This window comes from Budorcas taxicolor, chromosome 10, assembly GCF_023091745.1.
Source record: "Budorcas taxicolor isolate Tak-1 chromosome 10, Takin1.1, whole genome shotgun sequence".
NCBI lineage: Eukaryota > Metazoa > Chordata > Mammalia > Artiodactyla > Bovidae > Budorcas > Budorcas taxicolor.
The window spans coordinates 100438409-100464617 of NC_068919.1; the positions used below are offsets into that span (position 1 = coordinate 100438409).

At 55.4% G+C, this 26209-nt stretch overlaps 1 protein-coding gene across 9 annotated transcripts in view; it reads right to left on the reverse strand.

The window, feature by feature from the left end:
• The window catches only part of TTC7B (tetratricopeptide repeat domain 7B), a 267251-nt gene that overhangs the window by 235793 nt on the left and 5249 nt on the right, over positions 1-26209 (reverse strand). For all 9 annotated transcript variants that reach the window (XR_008199968.1, XM_052646213.1, XM_052646211.1 and 6 more), the window contains exon 2: positions 2433-2587. Coding sequence is in view for 8 of the 9 variants with exons in the window: in XM_052646213.1 (XP_052502173.1) it covers positions 2433-2587 (155 nt within the window). In the remaining variant the exon portion in view is untranslated. The remainder of the gene's footprint in view (positions 1-2432; positions 2588-26209) is intronic.

Genomic DNA, 26209 nt, shown 5'->3' on the forward strand with positions numbered 1-26209 from the left:
GGAAATGGCAACCTGCTCCGGTATTCTTGCCTGGAGAAGCCCATAGACGGAGGAGCCTGGTAGGCTACAGTCCACGGGGTCGAAAAGAGTCGGACATGACTGAGTGACTTCACTTTCACTTTCAAAACCACTGACTTGGGACATTCCTGGCGGTCCAATGCTTAAGACTTTGCCCTCCAGAGCAGGGGGCACAGGTTTGATCCCTGGTCAGCAAGCTAAGACCCCACATACCTGGCCAAAAAACCAAAACATGAAACGGAAACAATATTGTAACAAATTCAATAAAGACTTTAAAAGTGGCCCACATCAAAAAAAAAAAAAAATCTTTAACAAAATAAAAAATGAAGCCAGCGAACTATATGCTAAGAAATGGTTATAATGATAAATTTTGTTATTTATATTCTATCCCAAGAAAAAATGCTTTCAATTTAAAAAAGGTTAACAAATGTGAAAGCCAGATGTCCAACATGAAGGAGCTTGAGGAAAATTCTCAGGGATGGAGGCGCAGCCTGTAGAGGCTTGCTGGGCGAGTGCGAAGGAGGAGACAGCTAGGCCCAGGCCCCAGCCAGGGGACCCGGGAGCAGCCCCAGCCTCGGGCCCACCGCCCAGCCCGGGATGAGCGCAGCTTTCTCAGCTTGAGTCAGAGGCCAGGGCCCCGGCAGCTCGTTCAGACTTTTTGCCACAACACGGCCCCTGCTCTGGTCTCTCCAGCCTCGGTGCACCTGTGTTTCGTGGGCACCTATGAGGTCGCTGGATGGCATCACTGATTCAGTGGACATGAACGTGGGCAAACTCTGGGAGATAGGGAAGGACAGGGAGGCCTGGCGTGCTGCAGTCCACGGGGTCGCAGAGTCGGACATGACTGAGCGACTGAACAAGAACATGTCTGTATAGGGCTTTCCCAGCTCCCAGGCAGGAGACCCTGGACCTTGAGGTCAAGCAGAGGGGAAATTTCACATGGGCCAGTGGGAGTGGGGCGGTCTGCCCACGCAGTAGCCAGGCGACTCTGGAGCACTTTACAAGGCTCTGGTGCTCACGCTCGGTCGTGTCGGGCTCTCTGCGACCCTTGGACTGCAGCCCACGGGATTTTCCCTGCACGGCTTCCTCTGTCCCTGGGATTTTCCCACCTAGAATACTGCAGTGGGCTGCCATTTCCTGCTCCAGGGGAATCTTCCTGACCCAGAGATCAAACCTGCATTTTCAGTGTCTCCAGGATGGCAGGCAGATTCTTTACCGCTTAACCACTGGGGAAGCCCCACTTTTGGCAACGGGAGAAACACTGTATGGGCAGAACCAGGAAAGGAGCAAACACTGCCGCGTATCTAGAGCTATCCGACTGGGAAAGAATCTGTACCCCTGAGACTCAAAACGACTTGAGCTAAGTGGGCTTACAGGAGAGAAATGTGAAGCTCAGAGGTTAAGCAGCTTCCCAAGATCACATAGCTTATGACGCCACGCTGGAAAGCAAACTCGGAAATCTAAGTTGAAATTCAATATTCTTGCTGCCACACAGGATTGTGAGGGATGAAGAGGACCCGGTGAAACAAAAGGTTTTCCAGACGAAATGAGGGGGATTGGAAGTGGGACAGAACCTAGTCAGGGGCTCCCACCCCGCGCAGCCACAGGCGCACTCCCACTCCTGGAAGGACACCTGAGTGCCTGCACCGTCCCCTCTAACGAGACCCACCAGAGTCCCGAGAACCAGCTTCGTGAAGAATGACCGACATGGAGACAAGAGTCCCTAAGTCTGAAGGGAAGTGCAGGAAGGGAGGAAGGAAGAAGGAAAGAAGTCAGAGGTGCAAAAACTCACAGCACTGCAGGCTGCGCTGGGAAGGGGGCCGGGGCTGAGGCGAGATGAAAAGCTTCCAGCAGGAGAGCCTCGCGAGGGGGGACGCAGATGAGACCCAGAAACGGGCGGATGAACGCAGGGCAGCCCCTCAAGCGCTAGGGCCCTCGGCAGGCAGAGGGGGCTCCTGCCAGGTCCCCCCACAGCTCGGCCCGGCCGCCCGGGACGCTCGGCTGCAGACCTCGGGCGGGCGAGGATCGCTGGCTAAGGGACCGCGGGACTGGCTCCTCCGCTGTCGGTGGGATAAAGCCAGGCTGAGCCCCGGGCCACACCTGACAGCTTCATGCCAGACCCCTGGGGACGGCAGTGCCATTTCTCAGGAGAACGTGGCCTCAGAGGCCCTCCTGGGGGAGAAGCTGCTGGTCTGGAAGCCCCGCGTCGAGTGCCCTCCCGAGCCCGGAAGCACGTGGGTGGAGCGGCTCCCAGGACCCGCCCCGGCCCCGCCCCCGGCCCCAGGCCCCGCCCCCGGCCCCAGGACCCGCCCCGGCCCCAGGACCCGCCCCCGGCCCCCGGCCCCCGGCCCCGCCCCCGGCCCCCGGCCCCGCCCCCGGCCCCCGGCCCCGCCCCCGGCCCCAGGCCCCGGTACCTTGAGGTTGCCTCGGTCCAGGGCGGCGGTCAGATGCTTGCGGACCTCCGTCAGCTGGGGCCGGGGGCCTCGGGGGCTGGCGCCCTGCCGCAGGGGGTGTTCCTTCAGGTACTGCTCCAGCTTGGCCTCCCCGAGGAGGAGCTCCGCCATGTCATCTACGAAGAACAGAGGCAGAGGGTGAACGGGGCGAGGGTGGTCTGCGTGCGGGGAGCCTCGGGGACCATCTCACAGTGAGTCCTCTTAATTAGTAAAGAAGCTTCCAGAGGAGGGCAGCTCAAGCACTCACTCCTCGTCCCGTATTTCCTGCTCTAGAAAGATTTGCTGATGTTGCTCTGTCGCTCAGTCTTGTCTGACTCTGACCCCACGGACTGCAGCGCCCCAGGCCTCCCTGTCCATCACCACCTCCCGGAGTTTGCTCAGACTCATGTCCATCGAGTCGGTGATGCCATCCAACCAAAAGACGGATACACGTTAACATGGAGAGAGCTCAAGATCAGTAGGAAACACAAAGTTGTCTTATGATTTATTCAGTACGATCTTACCAAGACACATAAGACGCAATACTCTGTATCTTCCAAAGACGATGCAGTGAAATCTTCTAGCTGTTTTGTGGTCTATAGCCTTATATGTGGACATGAACTGGTAGGATGTCTTGTGTACGCAAGACCTTTAAAACAAGTTTGTATGGAAATGACCTGAACATAGGCAGTCTGTTTCTGCCTAAAAGTCAGAACTCTGCAGACATGCTGTCTGGGAATGCTTATAGGAAGGCTCTCCTCCAAGAGTGTATTACTTACGCTTCTAACTTTGTTAATGTTGCTGATGGCTTGTTAATTAGAATAAAAACCTCACTCTGAGAGCAGCTCTTTGGAATCCACACATCCAGATTGTTCTGAGAACACCCAGAACAATTCATACCCCAGCCTGAACACGGTCTATTTCTTTCTGTGATGGAACAGAACATACTTGTATTAAAATATAAATGCAGTTTTTAAAGACCTAGGAAAATATGCCTCAAGCTCAAACTCATGACAGGAGTTCTCTTTCACGGATCACAGCCTCGTTGTGGCAGAGGGGCCTGTGGAACTCATGAAGCTATGAGCCACACCATACAGGGCTGCCCAACAGGGACAGCTCATCATGGAGACTTCTGACACAGTGCAGTCCGTGGAGGAGGGAATGGCAAACCACTCCAGCATTCCTGCCTCAAGAACCTCATGAGCAGTATGAAAAAGCAAAAAGATATGACACCCGGAAGATGAGCCCCAGGTCAGAAGGTGTCCAATATGCTCCTGGGGAAGAGTGGAGAAAAAGTCCCAGAAAGAATGAAGTGGCTCGGCCACAGCAGAAACGATGCCCAGTTGTGCACGTGTCTGGTGGTGAAACTAAAGTCCAGTGTTGTAAAGAACAGTATTGCGTAGGAACCTGGAATGTTAGGTCTGTGAATCCAGGCAAATCGGACATGGTGAAGCAGGAGACAACAAGAGCGAACGTGGACATCTTAGGAAAAGGTGAACTACAATGGACAGGAGTGGGCGAATTTAATTCAGGTGACCATTATATCTACTTCCGTGGGCAAGAGTCCCTTGGAAGAAATGCAGTAGCCGTTTTAGTCTGAAATGCAGTACTTGGGTGCAATCTCAGAAACGACAGGACGACCTTGGTTTGTTTCCAAGGCACATCATTCAACATCACAGTAATCCAAGCCTAAGGCCCAACCATTACCCAAAGAAGCTGAGTTGACCAGTTCTATGAAGACCTACGAAACCGTCTAGAACCAACACCAGGAAAAGACGGTCTTTACATCACAGGGAACCGGAATGCAAAGTAGGAAGTCAAGAGATACCTGCAGCAGCAGGCAAGTTTGGACTTAGAATACAGAATGAAGCAAGGCAAAGGCTAACAGAGTTTTGCCAAGAGAGCTCACTGGTCATAGCAAACACCTGTTTCCAACACACAGAAGATGACTCTACACATGGACACCACCCGATGGTCAACACTGAAATCAGATTGATTATACTCCTTGCAGCTAAAGACAGAGAAGCTCTGTAGAGTCAGCGAAAACAAGACCAGGGGCCGACTGTGGCTCAGATCATGAGCTCCTTACTGCAAAATTCAGGCTTAAATTGAAGAAAGTAGGAAGACCATTAGGCCATTCAGGTATGACCTAAATCGAATCCCTTATGATTTGTGGAGGTGATGAGTAGATTCAAGGGATTAGGTCTGGTAAACAGAGTGCCTCAAGAACTATGGACAGAGGTTCATAACCTTGTACAAGAGGAAGAGACCAAAACAATTCAAGGAAAAGAAATGCAAGAAGGCAAAGTGGTTGTCCGAGGAGGCCTTAAAAATAGCTAACAAAAGAGGAGCAAAAGGCAAAGGAAAAAGGGAAGATAGGCCCACTGAGTGCAGAGAATGACAAGGAAAGGAAGAAAGCCTTCTCAGGTGAGCAATGCAAAGAAATAGAGGGGAGCAGCAGGATGGGAAAGACTAGAGATTCACTGGAAAAGACGCTGGTGCTGGGAGGGACTGGAGGCAGGAGGAGAAGGGGACGACCGAGGATGAGACGGCTGGATGGCATCACCGACTCGACGGACGCGAGTCTGAGTGAACTCCGGGAGTTGGTGATGGACAGGGAGGCCTGGCGTGCTGCGATTCATGGGGTCGCAAAGAGTTGGACTCGACTGAGTGACTGAACTGAACTGAACTGAGAGACGTCTTCAAGAAAATTAGAGATACCAAGGGAACATTTCATTCAAGGATGGGCTCAATAAAGGACAGGAATGGTAAGGACCTAATACAAGCAGGAGAAATTGAGAAGAAAAGAAGGGGCAAGAATGCACAGAACTGTACAGTAATGGTCTTAATGACCCTGCTAACCACAGTGGTGTGGCCACTCACCTAGAACCAGACGTCCTGGAGTGAAAGCCAAGTGGGCCTCAGGAAGCATCACAACTAACAAAGTTAGTGGCGGCAATGGAATTTCAGCTGAGTTATCTAAAATCCTAAAAGATGATGCTATTAAAGTGCTGCAACTCAATATGTCAACAAATTTGGAAAACTCAGCAATGGCCACAGAACTGGAAAAGGTCAGTTTTAATTCAAATCCCAAAGAAAGGCAATGCCAAAGAATTCTCAAACTACCACACAATTGCAGTCATCTCACACGCTAGCAAAATCATGCTCAAAATCCTTCAAGCCAAGCTTTAGCAATATGTGAACTGAGAACTTCCAGATGTAGAAGCTGGATTTAGAAAAGGCAGAGGAATCAGAGATCAAATTGCCAACATTTGTTGGGTCACAGAGAAAGCAAAGGAATTCCAGAAAAACATTTACTTCTGCTTCATTGACTATGCTAAAGCCTTTGACTGTGTGGATCAGAACACACTGTGGAAAATTCTTAAAGAAATGGGAATACCAGACCACCTGACCTGTCTTCTGAGAAACCTGTATGTGGGTCAAGAAACATCAGTAAGAACCAGACATGGAGCAAGTTCCAAATTGGAAAGGAGTCCATCGAGGCTGTATTTTGTCACCATGCTTATTTAACTTATATGCAGAGTACATCATGAGAAATGCTGAGCTGGATGAACCACAAGCTCAAATCAAGATTGCCGGGAGGCATATCAGTAACCTCAGATATGCAGATGACACCACCGTTATGGAAGAAAGTGAAGAGGAACTCAAAAGCCTCTTGATGAAAGTGAAAGGGGAGAGTGGAAAAGTTGGCTTAAAGCTCAACATTCAGAAAACGAAGATCATGGCATCTGGTCCCATCGCTTCATGGGAAATAGATGGGGAAAGGTGGAAGCAGTCAGGGACTTCACTTTTCTGGGCTCCAAGATCACTGCAGATGGTGACTGCAGCCAGGAAATTAAGACACTTGCTCCTTAGAAGGAAAGCTGTGACAAACCTAGACAGCATATTAAAAAGCAGAGACATTACTTTGCTGACAAAGGTCTGTCTAGTCAAGGCTATGGTTTTTCCAGTGGTCATGTGTGGATGTGAGAGTTGGACCATAAAGAAAGCTGAGCACCAAAGAATTGATGCTGTTGAACTGTGGTGCTGGGACTCTTGAAGGTCCCTTGGACTGCCAGGAGATCCAACCAGTCCATCGTAAAGGAAATCAGTCCTGTATATTCATTGGAAGGACGGATGCTGAAGCTGAAGCTCCAATACTTTGACCACTTGATGCGAAGAGTTGACTCATTGGAAAAGACCCTGATGCTGGGGAAGACTGAAGGTAAAAGAAGAGGGCAGCAAAGGATGAGATGGTTGGATGGCATCATCGATTCAATGGGCATGAATCTGAGCATACCATGGGAGACAGTGAAGGACAGGGCAGCCTGGTAGTTACAGTCCATGGGGTGGCAAAGAGTTGGACACCACTTAGCAACTGAGCAACAACAAAAATTAACCAAAATGTATATACATATATATCACAGACGGCCCCCTGAGATTGGAGAATTGGGTCTACGAGCTGTAACGAGAGCCTTTCCAAGTCCTCTGGTCAGTGACCCAAAGCTGCTGAATCGCTAGTTCTCAGCAGCGCCTCTGTCTTGCACTGGGGAGCTGATTCTAGAGACGAGACCGAGGGCCTGGGAGGAGCCAAGCAACACCAAACAGGGCTGAGTAGGCTGTTGAACACAGTATCATGCAGTCGTCTGAGAAGAGAAAGCAATTGCCTGGTGCTGTGCAGGACTCCAGGCAGGCCCCGGGGCTGTGACAACGCCAGGACTGCGGGGCCGTGCACGCGGGGCCCGGGCCACGGAGCAGCCAGGCACGGAGCGACGGCGCTTCCTCGGCGAAGTGTGAGCTTCCTGAGAAAGAACCCGGACTCAGCGGTGAGGGGCGGGCAGGCAGAGGCCTGAGGGTGAGCATCAGAGCCTCCACATGCAGAAATACTGACAGCGTGGGAGAATCACAAGACAGAACGTGGCTATTATAAGCTAATACGATGCAAACACTGTATCTCAGAAACTGGGAGGAACTTCAGGGGCCCTCATTTTTCAAAACTCAATACATGTTAAAGAAAAAAAATAACTTTTTTTTTTTATGGTATCAAGGATCTCTTTTATTTAATTTTTCTTCCCCTCTTTTTGGCTGGACCATGCAGCAAACAGGAACTTAATTCCCTGACCAGGGTTCGAACTGGCAGCTCCTGCAGTGGACACGTGGAGTCTTAACCGCTGGACTGCCAGGGAAGTCCCAACATCAAACTTTTTAAAGCTTTATTGGACTCTTTAGGGGCCTCCCTCGTAGCTCAGAGGGTAAAGCATCTGCCTGCAATGAAGGAGACCTGGGTTCGATCCCTGGGTCAGGAAGATCCCCTGGAGAAGGAAATGGCAACCCACTCGATATTCTTGCCTGGAAAATCCCATGGATGGAGAAGCCTGGTAGGCTAGAGTCCATGGGGTCGCAAAGAGTCGGACACAACAGAGCAACTTCACTTTTTTAGGAACTGATGTCACGAGGTGAAGCATTTATATGGAGCGCTACAATTCCTTCAGATTCAGTCTGTTCTTTCCATGAACGCTTCAGTCAGTCAGTCAGTTCAGTCGCTCAGTCGTGTCCGACTCTTTGCCACTCCATGAATTGCGGCGCACCACACCTCGCTGTCCATCACCAACTTCTGGAGTTCACTCAAACTCACATCCATCGAGTCAGTGATGCCATCCAGCCATCTCATCCTCTGCCGTCCCCTTCTCCTCCTGCCCCCAATCCCTCCCAGCATCAGAGTCTTTTCCAATGAGTCAGCTCTTCACATGAGGTGGCCAAAGTACTGGAGTTTCAGCTTTAGCATCAGTCCTTCCAAAGAACACGCAGGATTGATTTCCTTTAGGATGGACTGGTTGGATCTCCTTGCAGTCCGAGGGACTCACAAGAATCTTCTCCAACACCACAGTTCAAAAGTATCAATTCTTCAGCACTCAGCTTTCTTCACAGTCCAACTCTCACATCCATACATGACCACTGGAAAACCCATAGCCTTGACTAGACGGACCTTTGTTGGCAAAGTAATGTCTCTGCTTTTGAATATACTATCTAGGTTGGTCATAACTTTCCTTTCAAGCAGTAAGCGTCTTTTAATTTCATGGCTGCAGTCACCATCTGCAGTGATTTTGGAGCCCCCAAAAATAAAGTCTGACACTGTTTCCACTGTTTCCCCATCTATCTGCCATGAAGTGATGGGACCAGATGCCATGATCTTCGTTTTCTGAATGTTGAGCTTTAAGCCAACTTTTTCACTCAACTCTTTCACTTTCATCAAGAGGCTTTTTAGCTCCTCTTCACTTTCTGCCATAAGGATGGTGTCATCTGCGTATCTGAGGTTATTGATATTTCTCCCGGCAATCTTGATTCCAGCTTGTGCTTCTTCCAGCCCAGCATTTCTCATGATGTACTCTGCATATAAGTTAAATAAGCAGGGTGACGATATACAGCCTTGATGTACACCTTTTCCTATTTGGAACCAGTCTGTTGTTCCATGTCCAGTTCTAACTGTTGCTTCCTGACCTGCACACAGATTTCTCAAGAGGCAGGTTAGGTGGTCTGGTATTCCCGTCTCTCTCAGAATTTTCTACAGTTTATTGTGATCCACACAGTCAAAGGCTTTGGCATAGTCAATAAAGCAGAAATAGATGTTTTTCTGGAACTCTCTTCCCTTTTCCATGATTCAGCGGATGTTGGCAATTTGATCTCTGGTGCACCTGCTTTTTCTAAAACCAGCTTGAATATCCGGAAGTTCATGGTTCACGTATTGCTGAAGCCTGGCTTGGAGAATTTTGAGCATTACTTTACTAGCATGTGAGATGAGTGCAATTGTGCAGTAGTTTGAGCATTCTTTGGCATTGCCTTTCTTTGGGATTGGAATGAAAACTGACTTTTTCCAGTCCTGTGGCCACTGCTGAGTTTTCCAAATTTGCTGGCATATTGAGTGCAGCACTTTCACAGCATCATCTTTCAGGATTTGCAATACCTCAACTGGAATTTCATCACCTCCACTAGCTTTGTTCGTAGTGATGCTTTCTAAGGCCCACTTGACTTCACATTCCAGGATGTCTGGCTCTAGATTAGTGATCACACCATCGTGATTATCTGGGTCGTGAAGATCTTTTTTGTACAGTTCTTCTGTGTATTCTTGCTACCTCTTCTTAATATCTTCTGCTTCTGTTAGGTCCAGACCATTTCTGTCTTTTATTGAGCCCATCTTTGCATGAAATGTTCCCTTGGTACCTCTCATTTTCTTGAAGATATCGCTAGTCTTCCCCATTCTGTTGTGTTCCTCTATTTCTTTGCATTGATCACTGAGGAAGGCTTTCTTATTTCTCCGTGCTCTTCTTTGGAACTCTGCATTCAGATGCTTATATCTTTCCTTTTGCTTTTCGCTTCTCTTCTTTACACAGCTATTTGTAAGGCTTCCCCAGAACGCCATTTTGCTTTTTTGCATTTCTTTTCCATGAGGATGGTCTTGATCCCTGTCTCCTGGACAATGGCATGAACCTCCATCCATAGTTCATCAGGCACTCTATCTATCAGATCTAGTCCCTTAAATCTATTTCTCACTTCCACTGTATAATCATAAGGGATTTGATTTAGGTCATACCTGAATGGTCTAGTGGTTTTCCCTATTTTCTTCAATTTAAGTCTGAATTTGGCAATAATTCAGACTTAAATTGAGTTCATGATCTGAGCCACAGTCAGTTCCCGGTCTTGTTTTTGCTGACTCTATAGAGCTTCTCCATCTTTGGCTGCAAATAATATAATCAGTCTGATTTCGGTGTTGACCATCTGGTGATGTCCATGTGTAAAGTCTTCTCTTGTGTTGTTGGAAGAGGGTGTTTGCCAGTGCGTTCTCTTGGCAAAACTCTATTAGTCTTTGCCCTGCTTCATTCCGCATTCCAAGGCCAAATTTCCCTGTTACTCCAGGTGTTTCTTGACTTCCTACTTTTGCATTCCAGACCCCTATAATGAAAAGGATATCTTTTTTGGGTGTTAGTTCTAAAAGGTCTTGTAGGTCTTCATAGAACCGTTCAACTTCAGCTTCTTCAGAGTTACTGGTTGGGGCATAGACTTGGATTACTGTGATATTGAATGTTTTGCCTTGGAAAGGAATAGAGATCATTCTGTCCTTTTTGAGATTGTTGCATCCAAGTACTGCATTTCGGTGCAATATGAACGCTTATTACTAGTTTATTTTCTAAACAGAGCCGTGCTATCCAACAGAAACACATGCAAGCTGCACGTTACACTGAAATTCGTAGTGAAGTGAGGCCGCTCAGTCGTGTCCGATTCTTTGCGACCCCGTGGACTGTAGCCTAACAGGCTCCTCCAGCCATGGGATTTTCCAGGCAAGAATACTGGAGTGGGTTGCCATTTCCTTCTCCAGGAAATCTTCCTGACCCAGGGATTGACCCCAGGTCTCCCACATTGTAGGCAGACACTTTACCGTCTGAGCCACCAGGGAAGTCAAGAGAAAAAAGAAACGAGTGAAGTTAGTTTTAATAATATATTTTGTTTAACTCAATATATCTCAAATATTATCAGTTTAACAAGTAATCAGTATTTTTAAGCTGAGATATTTTTACATCGTTTTCCATGTTAATTTTTCTAAATCCGTCTGTTCTTTGTTCTTGTAGCACACGATTCACACCTGCCGTGATTCGAGAAGTCAAGCAGCTCCATGTGGTTAGCGGCTACTGTCCTGAGCAGGAGTGGTGAGCACTGCTCATAAAAGGATGTCTGCCCCCTTAAAATCGGCCTATGTCCCTAGAGAGATGTCTAGAGTGATTATCACTGGAGTAAATGATAGGAATCTCTGAATGATAATATTTGGAATAATTTTTAAGCTCTCATCTTTACAGTTTGAATTCTTTCTACTGAGCAGAATCATTTCCTATTACTTTTGGAAAAAATGAACTCTTCTATAAGCTATAGAAAAAATCTATATGTCAGGATATTAAGAGCAGTTATTTCTGGGAGGTAAAACCATTCAGTGTACATTGAATTTCTTTTTGTTTCTAAGAAATCAAAATGTAAAATGGGATCCACAGCCCTAGATTTAAATCTGTGTGTCACCCTGTGACTTCGGGCCTGGGGGGGTTTAATCTCAGCGGGGGCGGGGGGGGGGGGGGGGGGGAAGGGGGATGGTAATTCTAAGAAAAGCTCTGACACATAAGTCGAGGACCCTCTCGCTGCACCGCTCCACCCTGCTCCGCATCACCAGGCTCACCCCCTGCCACTGCCCTCCGCCCGGCCTCTGGAAACAGCACGCAGAGCGGAATCCCCGGGCAGGAGAGCACCTGCGCCTCTTTCTAGGTGCGGGGCCGGGCACGTCAGCTCACTTCTCGAAGCATCCACTTCCCCCATGGATGAGACGGGGGCCACCCTACGACCGCAGCAGGGCTGCAGGACGGAGCCGCTGAGCGCTCAGGAGCAGCGGGCCAGGAGGGCCAGGCCACCGCGCTCGGCCGGGCCTCGGAGGAGGAGCAGCCCAGGCTGGCAGACAAGATGGGGCGGACAGGCCAGGCGAGGGGACAGCCTGCCTAAGGAAGGCGCGCAGGCCAGCTGCCTTTGCCTTGAGCCAAGTGCCCAGAGACCCGGGTGGTGAGTGAGGAGACCAGCTGGGCTCAGAACTCAGCGCCTCCCGCTGTCCACTCCCCGGCCCCGCCACCGCGGGTGACGTCCAAACCCTCCAGCCTGGGACGCGGCCCCGGCACGTTCTCCCCACGGCCGCCGGGCTCGGTCCCCAGGCCGTCCGTCGGGGGCTCGGGGTGCTGAGAACGCGCTGGCGGCGCCTCGTCGCCGCTGACCTCCTCCAAGGCCGCGCCCGAGCCTCGCCCGCTGCCCGGCCTCTCCTGGGCCGCACGGAGAGGCCTGGAGGAAGAACCGGCAGTAAGCGGCGAGGTGACTCGGCAACGGCAGAGGCGAGTGGAGCGACCCGCGGGTCGGCCTGTCCCTGCCTTTGGCAGCGTCTGCCAGGCACCCGCCCCCCCCAACACGCGGCCTCCCCTCCTTCCTGTGGATCAGAGTGCCCGGGGCTCACCGGTGCACGCGGCTTCCCTGCTGCCGCGTGGGCAGCGACGGCTGCCAGGCGCACGAGCGTCACGGCCGGGAGCGTCACGGCCGGGCCCGAGGGGACGAGCTGGCCTCCAGGCCCGCAGCGCCCCCACCAGCTGCGCCGAAGGGCGGAGCCAGCTTCTGCGGGTGGTGACAGCAAGGCGCAGGGAGCCTCGGTCTCCGACACCCACGAGCGGCCACCGGGCCCTGGACGCTGCTCGCGACCAGCTGGGACACGAGAGAGAAACATTAGCTTTCGCCTTGTTCTGCCCCCGTCACTCTGACCTTTGTTACAGCGGCCAGACTCGTATCCCAGCTAGATCTCCCAAACACAGAACAGGCTTTCCGCTGAGAGCCATTATCTGAGAAAACTTGGCCACGTCCGTCCCCAAGATGACTGCTTTCTAAACAGAACTCCACAGAAGCCAGCTGAGGGCTCTGGTAGAACCCTTGGCTCTTCACCGCTCCTGTCTCGTGGGTCTTGACCTCCCTGCGTTTGCGCTTAGTTGCTCAGCCGTGTCGGACTCTGCACCTCTCTCGACTCTAGCCCACCAGGCTGTAATCTGTCCGTGGGATTTTTCAGGCAAGAATGCTGGAGTGGGTTGCCCTCTCCTCCTCCGGGGGATCTTCCCGACCCCAGGGATGGAATCCCACTGCAGGCAGATTCTTTACCCACTGAACCGCTGGGGAAGTCCCTTTTACTTCCTAGGCTTGCAAAAATGTTTCTGTAAACAAAGAGCTGCACAGCTGAAGACGGGGTAAAAACTAGTCCCCAGTGCTGGGTGGCGTCTGCGTCCTTGGTGTTCACTGATCTCCTCACCCTGGGGCGAGTCCCCAGAGTCTCGATGCAAGACGTGAAGAGAGCCCTGCGCTCCAGAGCAGTGGGGAGGGGCCCCAGCAGGGGTTTAACTGAGAGAAGAGGCTGTCCTTAGAGTTACAAGACCGCATCCCTTATCTCAGGCTCCCCAGGTGGCGCTAGTGGTAAAGAACCCGCCTGCCAATGCAGGAGACGTAAGAGATGAGGGTTCAACCCCTGGGTCAGGAAGATCCCCTGGAGAAGGGCCTGGCAACCCACTCCAGTATTCTCGCCTGGAACATCCCATGGATGGAGGAGTGGGTTCCGACAAAGATGTGTGTAGCCCTGGCTGGGTGGAGGAGGAGACAAAGCCTTCACCAAGCGTGTTACGGGCATTTATTTGCAAGGAGGAAAATGTGTGGAAAGGCGTTCTGGGCAGAAGGAACAGAATATGCAAAGGTGAAACACAGCCCAGCTGCTTGGGGAAACTCCAAGACCTGAACCATGAAGGGAGGGGAGAGTGGGTGGGTGGTGGGGAGGGATCTCCTGTCAGGTAGGCGAGAATTAGTTCCTCAGTTCTAGAAGGAGCTGCACATTCTGGACAAAGAGAAAAATTCAATTTGAAAGGTAGCACAGTGGCTACAAAATCATTTTGAAATTTTTTTAATTTCCAGGTTATAATTAATCTCCTGGGCAAATTTAAGTTTTCTTGGCTTCCTTTTCAAAAAGGTGACTTCCTTGCCCCTCACTCTCCCCATGAGGAAGGCAGAAATCTTACAAGTATCAACCAGCTCATGCTGGAGATATTATGCAGAAATTACGAGGCCAGAGGCTGCAAGGCTCAGTCCCAGTGATGGAGGAGGCTCCTGGGTGCTGGCCAAGGACCCACAGCTTCCCGATCAGAACCCACTATCGGCGAAAGAAACAGACGGCCTGACCCAGCAGTCAGGGCCCAACCGTGTGTCCCGCTACGTGCCAGGGCGATGACGCACAAGGGAGAAAGGTACCTTGGGACACACAGGAAAATTAATTTTCACTGGATTAAAGAATTAAATACAGAATAAAGGAGGATCAAAATATTAAAAACAGACTTTCCCTTCCAGACAAGATGGACAAAATTTACCCTTCCATCTGAAAAATCCACAAAATCAAGATAGTTTACACTAAACAAAAAGTACTTTTCAAGACATTGGACATCAGGCAACAGAGGAAAGTGATCCCGGAGGACTGGACAGCAAGCAAGGTGCTCCCCACGGCTGCCTGGAGAGCCTCCCAGTCACGACCCAGCATCCTGATCCTGAAAGACTTCCCTCTCCTCCCCCACCTGCTGCTCATACCCCGGGCACTGGGCGGGGCGGAGGAACTGCAGAGTGGGCTGGGGCGTGCTCCCCGGGGGGCGTGCTCCCCAGAGTGTGCTCTCCGGGGCGTGCTCCCAGGGCTGTGCTCCCCAGGTGTGCTCCCGGGTGGGGAGCCCAGGAGCACAGCAAACAGCCTCGGCCTCAGCCGGCCCTGGGCCTGAAGCCCTGCTCCTCCCCTCGCAGCTGTGCAGCGCTGGGCAGGCGACTCGCCTCTCTGAGCCTTAGTTTCCTCTCCTTTGGCAACTGTGAGGGCTAGAGAGACAGTGTGCGGCGTGCATCGTGCCGAGCAGGTGCTGACCAAGTGTCTGTTACTAGCTCTAGTTTTTTCCCGCTTATTTAGGACTTACTATTTCCCAGAACGATTACCCTGGATCCACCCGGGCTACAGACACAGTGTCTGCGCTCAGGAGGCCCACAGTCCAGCCGCGTCGCAGACGCTGAGCAGCATCTGTCACCGGCCGAGCCACCCCGCGAACGCCGGTCGAGCGCTGGCGTCCACATCACCCCGGGTCCACCTCCGGCTCTGGCGGAGAGTCGGCCCAAGAGGAGCAGCGATGTCCGAGGGCCCTGAGTCTGCCTGTCCTGGAGCAGGGCTGCAAAGCCGGGCCGGGCCTGCCGGGTCTCCCGGAGCAAACTGAGGGGCGTCGGCTTCGGGCGCCGGCCGGCTTCCTCCCAGCCCTGGGGCCGGCTTCCTCCCAGCCCTGGCCGCGGGGACAGGAGTTCCCGGGTCCTCTCCTGCTTCCCCGGGGAGTCTCAGATGGCCAAGGGGCCACGAGTCCTTTCACGTTTCCTGCGGGCGGCCTAAGGGCTTTGAGGCAGCAGAAACCAGCTCCCCAGTGACGTAAACGGAGACCATTCCGCAGGGCCCTCACCGGGAAGAGCCTGGGGGATTGGCCCCTGGGAGGTTCTGTTTCCGACCAGCCCGCGCCCGGGCGGCCTCAGCCCCCGGGAGCCACGGAAGCCCCTTCTGCTTCCTCGTAGCTTCCCCCTGCGAGGCGAACAGCTGCACCCAGAGACTTGATCCGATGGGAAAGAAAAGACATCAGCTTCCCAGTCTGCTCCAAGGAGCACTTGATATCAGTGCAAAATATCTCAACCGCTCGGTTTCTCTGTCAATAGAAAGGCATTAGATCTATTCAAACTACTCCCGCTGTGACTGAGGTCCAAGAGGAAAGGCAAAGCCCTACCGAAGGAGAAACTGGTTTGTCCCCTTTGCAACTCGTCAAAGATGGCCAAGTTCCCACCTCTCATCTGCACGTGACCTCAGTGAACTCCAGCCCCACTCAGTGGCCTCCTGAAAACCACAGGGACCTTAACGCTCGCAGCATCTGGATCCTCCTGCCTCCCAAAGCCTGGTAACAGGAAAACAGAGACCATCAGATGGTGTTGGAAGGAGTAGACACTGATGTGAGTGTCTGCAAAGAGCAATCCAGCAACAGCTACATCACCTGCAGAACAACGTGTGTTCCCCACCACCCGACCCAGAAACTCCAGCTTTGGAAACTCCCATGGGTGCACGCACTCGTGAGCACAAAGAGGTCCACGTAAGAACGCTCACTGCAGATGGCCTTCAAGGCAACGGGCGGAGGTGACAGGGGTCCTGTTAAATGAGTGGCGGTGGCCCCAGGCAGTGGGACAGGCAGCGTCCAGTAATCAAAGGGAACAGATGCAAATACCGCTCCCGGTAGCCTGATCACACAGACTGCCCCAGGCCCTTCCTCATGCCTGCCTGAATCTGCACGCTTCGAGGCCGGCCACGCGACTCGCTCCAACCGATATGACAGCAGCCGATGCGATGCAGAGGAGCCTGAAAGGAGCTCACCCCCTCCACCTCCATTGCTGCGGCGCAGCCACCGGGAGAACGTGCTCGGCTGGTCTGGACCCAGGAGGCTGCAAGGCCACAGGCAACAGCATCCCTCAGCTGGCCCCCGGCCGCTGAGGCAGGAGCAAGCTTTGGCAAGCCCAGAGTCATGAAAAATAATGAAAGGGGTTGTTTTAAGACACTGAGCGTTCCACTGGTAATAGACAACAGCTCAAAGACAGACAAAATACGGAGTACCCTGTGTCACTACTGCGTGTGAGAGCCGGAGACGGACGGCAGACCCTCTAGTACACGCAAGGTGCACGGAGCACTTCTGACGGGGACCCCGAAGGACACAACTGTGCCGTGTCGGGGGCAGGGAGTGAGAGGAAGGGGACACGCAGGGAAGCAGCCGCTTGCACTGTGTCCCCTCTGAACGATTTGATTTTAAGGACCACTTATATCTGTCATCTGCACAAAGCATGACTCGGTCATTTCAAATGAAAACACACGGCCGTGTTACACTGAACTCTGAGTCAAGAGTGACGGGTCCTGTCCCCCACGGAGGGGTTCCCTGACCTCGTGCTCCAGCTGAGAAGCACCACAGGTGTCTTGAGTCTGCAGCTGTGAGAGGCGGTCCCCCCTCTCCAGGGCTGCCAGCCCCGCTCACTCACACTCCAGCGTCCTTCCGGGGCCTGACTCCCCAGAGGGTGCCTGACGTCTGGGCCTGCCTCCCTCTCCGCCAGAGCCCCGGGCGGTGTCTGAGCACCATTCAGGGTCCCCTGGGAGAAGCCCCCCAGCTCCCAGAGCTGAAGGTGTTTAAGACAGGATCCGGTGTGTGCGCTGAGCTTACACCAGCCGGCGCTAGGCGCACAGGGCAGGCCTCAAGACAGGAGACGCCTCTGCCCTGGAGAGCTTCTGTGGCTGCACAGAGATGAGACAAAGCAGAGAAAGGCCCGAAGGTGGTGAGAGGCTCCTGGAGAGAGGGCAGGGCGGCCCCACAGAGAGCGCAGGCACGGCCACCCGAAACCAGGTCAGAGCAGGAGCCCTGGGGAAGTGGACGCCCGGCGTGAGCGATGGGAAGCCCACCATGCAGACGGCTGACAGGACAGCATCCTCTCGGAGCCTGGTGTAACTTGGAGGTAAAGGAAGCCAGACCAGCTAAGGGAAAGGACTGGATGTTCAGCAGAGAGGACGGCAGCCCCCGCCCCAGTGAAGCCAGAGCGTCCTAACTCCTGGAGCCTGTGGACTGTCAGCGTGCATGGCAGAGGGACTTTGCACATGTGATTAAGTTAAGGATCCTGAGATAGGAGGATTATCCTGGATCACCTGAGCGGACCCTTGGGAGAGAGAGGCAGGCGGGTCAGAGTCAGAGGGGAGACATGCTGACTGGCGCAGAGACGGAGAGGCTGCAGGACACTGAACCGCCGGTTTCAGAGGCGGAGGCGGGGCCCCGAGCCAAGAGCATGGCAGCGCGCAGAGGCCAGCGACGGCGGGACACAGCTCCTCCCGGGGCTCCCAGAAGGCACGCGGCCCCAGCGACACTGGCTTCTGGACCGAGGGGACCCATCCCCTGCTTCTGGCCTCCGGAACCCCGAAAGAACAAGCGTGCATGGACTGACGTCGGGACACCTGAGACAACTCGTTACAGGAGCAACAGGAGGCTAACGCGCGGGTTGAGGGAAGGAAAGGACAGGATTTGAGGCCCTTTCTGGAGTTTAGATGGCATGATAGCGTGGACCGTGGCACCACCGTGCACTTACTGAGTAAGGAAGAACTTCCCACAAGCTCTGTGTTAACCAGGCTAAAGGGCATTTGATACCCAAGTAGAGAAACCAAGTCAGTGGATGAAGGAAGGGGGACGAGGGTCCAAGCTGGGGAAGGCTGAGGAGGAAGGAGCAGGAAAGACACCAAGAGAAGTCATGGGAAGAGGGCCTGGTTGGGTGGCTCAGAGCGGCCGGAATTCAGGGAGACAAGAGCATCAACATAACCACCACATTCGGCCCCGTGGAGGCAACCCTGGAAGGCGACCTGGACACGAGACGGCTCGGGGAGCCAGGGAGGGCAGAGCCGGTGAGGAAGGGCCGCGATCAGACAGCGATGAGAGGGCGGCTCTGACAGGGAGTCCGGGGACAGGTGCATCCCAAAGGGCATGGTCCAGGGGAGCAGACAGAGAGAAGACGGGCCCAGGGCGTGGGGAGAGGCCTGCAGAAGCTGGTCTGGGGGGCAGGGGCGGGAGGGCTCGGGGCAGAGGCCAGGGGGCTGCAGGCCCTGGAAGGAACAGGGTCCGCGACGCTGGGGAGGGGAAGTGGGTCTCCTTGCAGGGAGGAGACCAGCGGGTCCCCCACTCAATTCTGTTTCCTCAACCAGAATGAGGCCAGGCCAGGAGCGAGGGACAGAGCAGCGTGGCAGGTTGCAGGCCACGGGGTTGCTGGGAGTCAGACGTGACTCGGCAACTGAACGGCAGGAGCGAGGAGCGGGAGTGTGTGGCCTTCGGGGGCCGCTCAGGGCCCAAGCAGAGCAGAGCACGCCTGGGGGACGTGCTGGGAGGGGCGGCAGAGCTGCTGCTGGAGGAAGGCAGTGCCTCTGAGGCCTCCGGCCACCAAGCCACGTGGTCAGCAAGGCCAGGGCGTTTCTCGGCCAGACCCATGGGAAGGTGGGGCTGGGCCGAACCAGCGAGGTGGGGAAGAGAAGGGCACACACCTCAACTGGAAAACACGGATCGGATGCCCTGATCTGTTTCAAATCCAAGACGGATCATGTCACGTTCTTCCTGCCTTTCAGTCGCCCCGTCGTGTCCAACACTCTGCGACCCCCCGGACGGCAGCACGCCAGGCCTCCCTGTCCCTCACCGTCTCCCGGAGTTTGCCCAAGTTCACGCTCATCGCATCGGTGATGCCGTCCAGCCATCTCATCCTCTGACGCCCTCTTCTCCTTCTGCCCTCCATCTTTCCCAGCATCAGAGACTTTTCCAATGAGCCATCTGTTCGCATCATATGACCAAAATGCTGGAGCTTCAGCTTCAGCATCAGTCCTTCCAGTGAATATTCGGGGTTGATCTCCCTTAAGATGGACTGGTTTGATCTCCTTGCTGTCCATGAGGCTTTCAGGAGTCTTCTCCAGCACCACAGTTCGAAAGCATCCATTCTCTGGTGCTCTGCCTTCTTGACGGTCCAGTTCTCACAACCGAATGTGACCACTGGGAAGACCGCAACCCTGACGATGTGGCCCTTTGTTGGCAGAGAAACGTCTCTGCTTTCAGCACACCTCTAGGTGTGTCATCGCTTTCCTGCCGAGAAGCAAGCGTCCGCTGACTTCAGGGCTGCAGTCACCATCTGCAGTGATTCTGGAGCCCGGGAAGAGGAAGTCTGTCACTGTTTCCACCTTCCCCCTTCTGTTTGCCTGCAGTGATGGGACCGGATGCCGTGATCTGTTTCTTTAACATTTAGTCAGATCTTCATCCCTCACCTCAAGCCCTGCACTGGCTGCCCCGTCACCCAAAGCGAAGGCTTAAATCTTTATCAGACACTGAGAGCCTGGTACCGTACCACCTGCGCCCTGACCTCCACCCCCGGGTGCCTGGTCAGTCAGGCCATGACGCTCGTGGAGACGAGACCTCCTGTGGCCCCAGGCCCCTGCTCTGCACCTCCTCCGCTTAAACCGCGGCTGGCTCAGGGCCCGGCCTCGGGGAACTCCTCCGGACATCATCCAAGGCCCATGAGGGAAAGACAAGGTGCAGAGGAGGCTGGCGGAAATGGTGTCTGGGAAAGCCTCAGGCATCCGAGTGCAGGCTTCATGCCAAAGCCTCCTGTGTGCACAACATGAGGCTGGAGCGCAGGCTGGGCATGGAGACCAACGTCCATGGCGCTGGGAGAGTCAGGCTGAGCATGGAGACCACCCTCCACGGCGCTGGGAGAGTCAGGCTGGGCATGGAGACCAACGTCCACGGCGCTGGGAGAGTCAGCCTGGGCACACCCTCCACGGCGCTGGGAGAGTCAGGCTGGGCATGGAGACCAACGTCCACGGCGCTGGGAGAGTCAGGCTGAGCATAGAGACCACCCTCCACGGCGCTGGGAGAGTCAGGCTGAGCATGGAGACCACCCTCCACGGCGCTGGGAGAGTCAGGCTGGGCATGGAGACCAACGTCCACGGCGCTGGGAGAGTCAGGCTGGGCATGGAGACCACCCTCCACGGCACTGGCAGAATGACGAGCGTGCTAGACACACACACACACACACACACACCCCTTCCCCTAGAGAAACCCCATCTAAGGAGAGACAAGGCAGCCGGCCGGGCCTGTCCCCAGAGCTCAGCCAGGCAGGAAATGAGTCCAGCGGGAAAGGGGTGTTATCAGAGCAGTGCAGGAGGCTTGGGCGCGCTCGCAGGAAGCCAGCCCCACATGCCGCGCTGGCCACGCACCCTCACGGAGTCCACAAGCTCCTCCCGCAGATCCAAGTACCCATCCGGTCCCCGCCTTCAAGGAGCAGCGTGCGCGGGGAGGGGGCACCACCGCCTGTCCAGGGGTGTGCGAAGACCACCAGGGACTCCCAGGAAGGTGTCAGAAGCGAGCGAGGCGTGAGGGGCCTGGGGAGCTCTCCCCAGGTGAGATTCCTGGAAGAAGGTGACGGGGCACAACCGGCGTGTGCTGGGGTGTCTGCAAAGGGCCGGGGAGGCTGCCTCTCCAGCGCCCAGGGCCCCGTGGGGAGCCGAGCCCCCGGGCCCGGCGCCTGGTGGCCAGGAAGGGGCTGTGGCGTTCCCCGCGGGTCCTGCACTTGGCACCGCTTCCCCTCAGCAGTGTCACCAGCTGACCACCTGGAGAGACAGATTGATCTGACCTCACGGGTGAGGGATGGCAGCCCCTCGAGGGGGCCCAGCGTGCGGCTGGGCACTGAGCCGGCCCGGGTGTGATGAGGAGGGGGGTCAGGGGCAGACAGGCGCCTGGAGACCCTTGCTGGGATGGGCCTTCCGGCAGGCGTCTGATACACAGCTTCCCCAGAGAGGGGGAGGAGCCCCCTGTCCCCACAGCCTCCCATCGGCCCCTGGCAAGCCCAGCGCGGTCCCAGGAAGCTGAGAGGCGGCTGTGCGCAGGGATGCTCCCTTCCCCGGGCCGCCACCGCCCTGTGCCCGGGCCTGACCCCGTCTGCCCAGCCTCTGTGTACCAGACTCTGCGATCACCGTGTTCTGGGCCCTCAGGACAGGGGCTGGGACCCAGGCGGTGCTCAGTAGGTGCTTGGTGAGTAAACACATCCAAGTTAACTGCTCCAGAGCGGAGGCCAAGTTGTTCACTTAGTAATTAGTTCAGGGAGGGGAGTCTGGGGGAGAATGGACACATGCACATGCGTGGCTGAGTCCCTCCGCAGCTGACTTGAAGCTATCAGGACGCTGTTAACGCACTGCTTATGCGTGTGCGTTCAGCCGCTCAGTCCTGTCTTTGCGACCCCTTGGACTATAGCCCGCCAGGCTCCTCTGTCCATGGAATTCTCCAGACAATACTGGAGTGCGTAGCCTTTCTCTCCTCCAGGGGATCTTCCCAACCCAGAGAACCCAGGGATCAAACCAAGGTCTCCTGCACTGCAGGTGGGTTCTTTACTGTCTCAGCCATTGGGAAGCCCTGGTGGCTATATCCCAATACAAAATAAAAAGTTAAAAACAAAAAATTTGTTGGGTACCTGCTGTGGGCCAGCCATGTGGCTGGTGCTTGGGGCACAGCAATGAACTGAAGATCCAAAGGCCGTGCCCCCCGGGGCGGCCAGGCTCGGCTGGAAGAGGAGGCCTGAGGGGCCTATCAGAGCTGGGCCGAGGCGCTCACCAGTCTGAGGCCCAGCAAGTCCGGGTGGCTGTCAGCTTCACGCCTCAGCCCCGATTCAGGGCAACAGCACCCCTTCCCCAGCCCGCCAAGCACCTTGCTGTTACTGCTGTCCTGCCCGCTCCCACCATGCCCTGAAAAGGCCTGAGTATCCGGAACTTTCCACGCTCCCCCCACACCCAAACCTCGTGATTCAGCCAGGCAGCTCCAGAGGGTGCTGATAATGGAAACTTCACTGTCTTATCTGCTCCTGAAAGCGACTGTCGAGATAAAGAGTCAGGCTCAGAGCAGCTCAGTGACTCACCCGAGGCCAGAGGAGCCGGGTCAGCCCGGGACGGAGCCCAGGTCTAAACCAGGCGGTGCTTTCTCCTGCTCAAGGCTCCTCTCCTCTCTGCTAAAATACCTGCATCCGCCTCACGCGGTGCCCCACCGGCCCACTGCCCAGCACTCCTGGGACACAGGACGCCCGCTGCTAAAGCCGGGAGCGTCTCAGGCTGACCGGGATGAGGCCCCGCCCTACAGGCTTGCTCCACCAGCCGTAGCCACTGCGCAGCCCCTGGGACCCCGGCTGCTCCCAGGAGCCCCTGTGACGCTGTCTGGTTCTGCCCAGCCCAGGTGACACCTGGCCCCACCTCAGATGATCCCGTGGGCTCAGGAAGCCCAGGGCTGCAGTCCCCTGGGTGCTGCTTAACAGCCTTGCTCCCCGAACCCCGCCCTGCCAAGACCTCCCACAGCAGGAGCTGGGCCCCAGCTCGGGACGCTGAGGTGCGAGCCAGCCGGTGACTTGGCCGCCCGGAGGCTGAGTGGCTGCCCGAGCTGGAAGTGCCCTGAGCCAGTGACCGGCTTGTTCGGCCTCTTCTGGGGCAGCCGGCCCGGGGGAGGCGCTCAGTAAACACTGAGAATCGCAGCTGAGGGCAGGGCCTTCCAGGCCTGACGATGCAGACCGCCGGAGGCTCCACTTGAAAGGCAGGTTTCCAGCCCGCATCTCGGACCAAGAGTCCCCACCCACAGGAGGGGTCTGGGATCCACAGCGTCCCAGCTCCCTTAACTCAGGGCTCCCCCGAGCGTACCCATGGGCAAGCACCATGGACGTCACCGCAGGCTTGCAAAGAGGGAAGCCCGGCCCCTCCCCGGACGAGCTGTGGCAGAGTCGCCAGGCGTGTCTAGGGGCCTTGCAATCTGCGTTCTAACACGCCAGCTTGGTGATTCTCTGATCTGAAAAGTTCAGAAAAACACTAGTGTCGAATAATGGAACGAGAGTCACAGGTGGGTGAGAATGCTTTCGTGAACATCACGCCTTGGTCCACTTGTGCCCTGGATGGGAATCACAACCCCAGTCGCACTCCCCTCAATTGTGACCATCAACTGGGATCCGTGTAAAAGTTCACGCTCAGAATCCAGCATACAGCAGAAGCTCAAGACACGCCTGTTCACTCTCCCTCCTTACCGGCACTGTTTCAACACTCAAGGAGTCAGGAAAACGAAGGCTTCAGTGGCTCAAGTCATGTGCACAAGGTCACTTGGAGGGCAAAGACCTGCGGACTCTGACTGCACGCACGGCAGGCCCAGAAAAGGGCCAAACAGCCTCAGTTCCGCCTGGTTCCGGCCTCCCCACCGTGCTCTGTGCCACACAAATGGCGACAGGCCTGGTGGTGGGCGGGTGACAGCCCCGCTGTCAGGGTCCCTGGGGAGCGGCTGCCCTCTGCAGCCTACGGGGCACGCGGCTCACCCACCTGCCGGACTCCACTCATCTTCGTCTTGCTGGCTGCACGGGGTGGTTCTGATAGAGACCCTTCCCCTCTGCGGCAACACGGATGGAGGTGGAGGGCAGGTTGGTTCAGTCACTCAGCCGCGTGCGACTCTGCTACCCCGTGGGCTGCAGCCCACCAGGCTCCCCTGTCCATGGGATTTCCCCAGAAAGATAGTGCAGTGGGTGGCCGTTTCCTCCTCCCCGTGAAATAAGTCAGACAGAAAGACAAATAAGGGGATGGCAACGCACTCCGGTATCTTTCCTGGGAAATCCCACGGACAGGGGAGCCTGGTGAGCCACAGTCCATGGGACTGCAGAGCTGGGTACAACGGAGCCACCGAGACCCTGCAGGTAAAGAGAACAAACTGGTGATCGCCGGGCTGGGGAAGTGGGCAAAGCACTGGCTCAAAGAGAGATTCACGGATGCATTCTGCAACACAAGGAATGTAGCCAGTATTTTCTTATAACTGTAAATGGAAAATAACCTTTCTAAATTGTATAAAAATTCAAAATTAAAAAGAAGAGCCTTTCCCTCTTTCTGGCCACTCAGATGGAAGAACTGGCTTTCACACAGGCAGAGGTCTGGAGGCCTCCACGGCCTGCCGAGCCCACCCGCCCGAAGGCCCTTCCCGGGCCGCTCCTGGGCAGAGGTGGCGGGCACTCTGGATGAGAGAAAGGGGGGCCAGGCTGCAAGTGGTGACCAAACGCCGTGTCAACAGGGCTTCGGCAGGAAGCACGCAGAAAGCCCAGGGCAGGGCCGGCGTCGGGAGAGCGCCAGGGGCTCAGCAATGCGACCGGGGTCGTGCCTCGCCTCCGCGTCCTGCCCTCTGTGGGCCTCCCTCCTGGGCGGGGAGCTCCCTGCACAAGACGGCCACGGCTTTTGGCAACAACGTGCAGGACAGGACACGGTAACGTTCTTCTTCCCACTGGAGCACGTGTGTCACCCCGCAGCGTGAAGACATCCCTCCTAGAAGCCTGTTGACCGCAAAGGCCTCTGATATCTCACGGGCTGGAGCGTGCTTGTCAAAGAACAGTAACAAGCGACGGACTGAACCCCCAGGGGCCAAGGCCCAGCTCCTGAAAACACAAGGTGCCCAGGAGGGCTCGATCAGGAAGGAGGAAACGGTGGTGGTGGCAAGCACTGGACCGCCAGCCAGGGGGCCTCTGGCCGGCCCGACTCCCCGACGCCAGTCCCCACAGGACGGGTCTCCCGGACTCACGGTCGTCACTTGTCCTTGGCCCTTTGGGAAGCCCTCAGCCGTTCGTCCTGAAGGACCAGTTCTGATTAAGCAGGAGCCTCCCCGTGTGAAAGTCTGTTCAACTGAGCACAGCGAATGCCGGCCACGGGGCTGACGGCCGCTCCAGCGGGCCGCGCGCTCTGCGCTCTGGAAGCACCGCCGGGAGCCAGATGGGGCGCCTGCCGTGGGGAGGGCCGGGGCCCTGAGCCGGGAGGCGGGAGGCGCTCGGGAGGGCGGCGGCGGCCCGAGAAACACTGCCAGGCGCTCCTGGGCTCGTTGTTCCGTTTTGTTCTCGGGCCTTCCGGCCACCCTCTCAGTCCAGCACTGTCATTACAGATTACGACTCCGTGTCTGTGATTTCCAAACTCCAGACCGCTCTAAGAACCCAAAGCTTCGCTGTTAACTTATTGGGCAGTTAAACTGAACCAACACGAGGCTCTTTAGAGTGACTTTATCTTTTTGGCAATGACAGTTGATACGTTTTGAAGCAGAAATCCTGATTGTTTCCCACGAAGCACTGTTCCCTGACCCCACCTGACCCCACTAGGACTGTCACGTAGGTGACAGTATTTATAACGCATTCGGCAAATGTCCGCAGCCTGAGACGCCCCTGCCCCATGTGCTGCAGGAGAGGGGCCTTGGATGTGTGGCCCCACCGTCTACATGAGCTTCCCCGAGGTGGAGTTTCACTCTGACCCGGGTCCAGACCTCTGAGCCCGGCGGCTGCTCGATTCTGCCACGCCTGGCGGGTGGCTAAGGAAGACTCCTCTCTCCCCGGGTCTGTCCCTTCAGCTATAACAGGGGGAGGCCGGACCAGATCAGTGGGTTTCAAGCGTGTTTGTTTGTTTGCTTTGTTTTTTAAGCACCTTAGTCCTTCCTTCAAGGGAAACTTACAGGGAAAGTATAACTGCTCCAGCGAGTGTGGCCTGCCCAGCGGGCCACCAGGGTGCTCCCGCGACAGGACAGTGT